General features: G+C 48.0%; 1 protein-coding gene across 1 annotated transcript; it reads right to left on the bottom strand.

Annotated features, from left to right (window-relative positions):
* Window positions 1-760: 760 nt before the first annotated feature.
* Window positions 761-1,978, bottom strand: LOC135639924 (protein RGF1 INDUCIBLE TRANSCRIPTION FACTOR 1-like). The gene is made up of 4 exons (XM_065153945.1): window positions 1,800-1,978; window positions 1,510-1,710; window positions 1,212-1,427; window positions 761-1,126 (listed from the first exon to the last, which is right to left on the bottom strand). Exons 1-4 carry the CDS (start codon window positions 1,800-1,802, stop codon window positions 902-904), a joined length of 645 nt encoding a protein of 214 aa, XP_065010017.1. The 5' UTR covers window positions 1,803-1,978; the 3' UTR covers window positions 761-901.
* Window positions 1,979-2,315: the final 337 nt, after the last annotated feature.

The following is a 2,315-nucleotide window of genomic DNA, read 5'->3' as shown; positions in this document are numbered from 1 at the left end:
TTTTATCATCTTCCTCGATCTTTCACTGTGTAGGCACTGCTCCCATACATTATCTTACAACTTCCCGGGTGATCACTGCAACTCTCTTTGTGAAGAAATTCCGATGCCGAGGTAGTAATAATATCACGAGATAGCAGAATGGACACAGTGAATAACCGGCTGATACAAACTAAATATACTTGCAACGATAATTGTTCCTACGAATACTTGCATTCCCAACAACCAAACCAACCTTCAATACGTGAAACTATTAACATTAACAGCCACTCTATGTGAGTGTCTATACGTGAAAAGCTCAGCACTTCCTCTCGCATCCAAACATGTATGCAAATGATCTCTTTCAAGCGCCAGCTTATCCAAATACCACACACCCAAAGCTTCCTCGCCATCATATATACACATCCCCAACAATACATATCGGAGGCTGAAACGGTACATAAATTGGCAGCTCATCTATAGCTCACTTACACCCCCAGAAAAAGAAGAAGAGAGAAGAGAAAATTCAATCAGAAATCCTTTACACAGACAACAAAATGCCACAGATGCGATGCACCAAAAAACAAAGAGGAAAGGCCACAAGCACAAATGCATGCACGAGAACCAAAATGAATGCGAGTGGCAACTCATCATACCAAGCACCAAAGGATTAGCTTAATGTCGGAAGATTCCAACTGTTAAGTACACACCCACCCCCCCTCTCTTATGTACGCCATGAATTAAAATACCCTAAGAGAAGCTATTAACTTTTGTTCTCCTTTTCATATTCCTTTGTATCTGTTCTTTGTGCAGTATGTGGTGGGCATCTCCCCACATTTATTCACATTATTATCTACACTTTCTCCTCTTCTTTCTTCTACAAACATTGGAAGCTTCACCTTCGCTTCATCTCCTTTCTTCTGAGTCACTGTAGTGGAGATCGATGTGGTATACCCTTCCGGGGGTGTGTCCGGTAGCTGATGGTGGGAGGAGTCCCCGAGGAAATGCTACTGCTGCCTTCGTTCGAGGTCTTGGCCACCTTCCTCGGGGTCCGCAACTCATCGTCGGAGTCGGAACCATGCGCCAACTCGCGGCTGGGCTTGGCGCGGAGCTTGAAGGTGAGCTCCGGGTCCGTCCTCAGGCCCCTCAGCTGCGATGAGCAGAACACGGCATAAAGATGGCGTCTTTATGATCCAATACTGAATGCTGCACGATGTGGAGAAACGAGGGAATACCTTGCAGCCGATGGAACAGAAGCGGAAGGAATCCAGGAGGGTGCGGCAGCAGATCTCGCAGGTGTTGGTGACGCCCTTTCCGGGTCGCGGCTGCGGCCTCTCGTTGAGGAAGACGATCTTGGCGCTGTTGATGATGTACGTCTGGATGCAGGAGATGTCTATGAGCTTGGACACCTCCGACACCCTGATCACATTGTGGTACGACGATCTCCGGATCTGCAAATCAAGAATTCCTAATTGATTCGTTGGCTGCAGAGGAAAGAAAGAAAGAAAGGAGCGGGCAGAGCTGATGACGGACCTGAACGACGTGGTGATCGCTGTGGTCGGGGAGGCAATAAGAGCAGAGGGCGTCGCCCATGCAGTCCAAACAGTACAGGTTGCACTCGCTCTTGCTGGAATCTCCATGGATCTCGCAGGATTGGAAGAAGCTCGCCTTCAGGAGCGGCCGCAGCCATGGCGGACCCATGTCCTCGTTCCCCAGCTGAAACATCGGGCTCACCTGCACACCAAAAACACCGAATCCAGCAAAAAGGAAAGGGAAAGAAGGAGAAAGACCGCATCAGAACACAGTAAAGATGCCGCCTTTACCATGACTTTCTTCTGTTTGCTCCGCAAAACACCGATCTTTCGGTGATCCTCGATAGCCAGCTCGCCGCCGGGAGGCGAAGCAGAGGAGTTCCGAAACGGCGCCTTGGCCGCGGAATGAAGCTTCGAGACCACCCAACGATGCACACGGCCGCCGGCGAGATGAGAGAAGGAAGACGGAGGAGGAGAAGAAGAGGAGGGAGGGGGAGAGGGTGGGAATTCCAGAGGGCAGGGCAGAGAGGAGGCGTTTATATATGGCGGTCTGCCCAAACCAACGACAAATATTTTTCTCAGGAAACAAAGAAAGCATTTTTGGCTATTGAGATAATATTTTTTTTTTTTTTTTTTTTTGAAGGAGAGAACATTTGTTTTGGGGGTGTATTACGAGATGATCCTGCGAAATAAGAAGGTCATAAATGCGACATAATGGAAGGAAGGAAGAGCATATCAATGTGAATCTTGGGAAATTATGTCAGCTTAGCATAGCCACAAATATTTTCTTATGCACCTAATTATGAT

This window comes from Musa acuminata, chromosome BXJ3-6, assembly GCF_036884655.1.
Source record: "Musa acuminata AAA Group cultivar baxijiao chromosome BXJ3-6, Cavendish_Baxijiao_AAA, whole genome shotgun sequence".
In the NCBI taxonomy this organism is placed as follows: domain Eukaryota; kingdom Viridiplantae; phylum Streptophyta; class Magnoliopsida; order Zingiberales; family Musaceae; genus Musa; species Musa acuminata.
Note: the sequence above shows the minus strand (reverse complement) of the source record. Positions and strands in the feature narration are given on the sequence as shown.

Bases quoted from the DNA above. Each gene is read 5' to 3' on its own strand.
- LOC135639924 (XM_065153945.1), bottom strand. The intron at 1,428-1,509 runs GTCCGTCATCAG...CTTGATTTGCAG, and splicing joins GCGATCACCACGTCGTTCAG to ATCCGGAGATCGTCGTACCA. The intron at 1,127-1,211 runs GTATTCCCTCGT...TGCTCATCGCAG, and splicing joins TCTGTTCCATCGGCTGCAAG to CTGAGGGGCCTGAGGACGGA.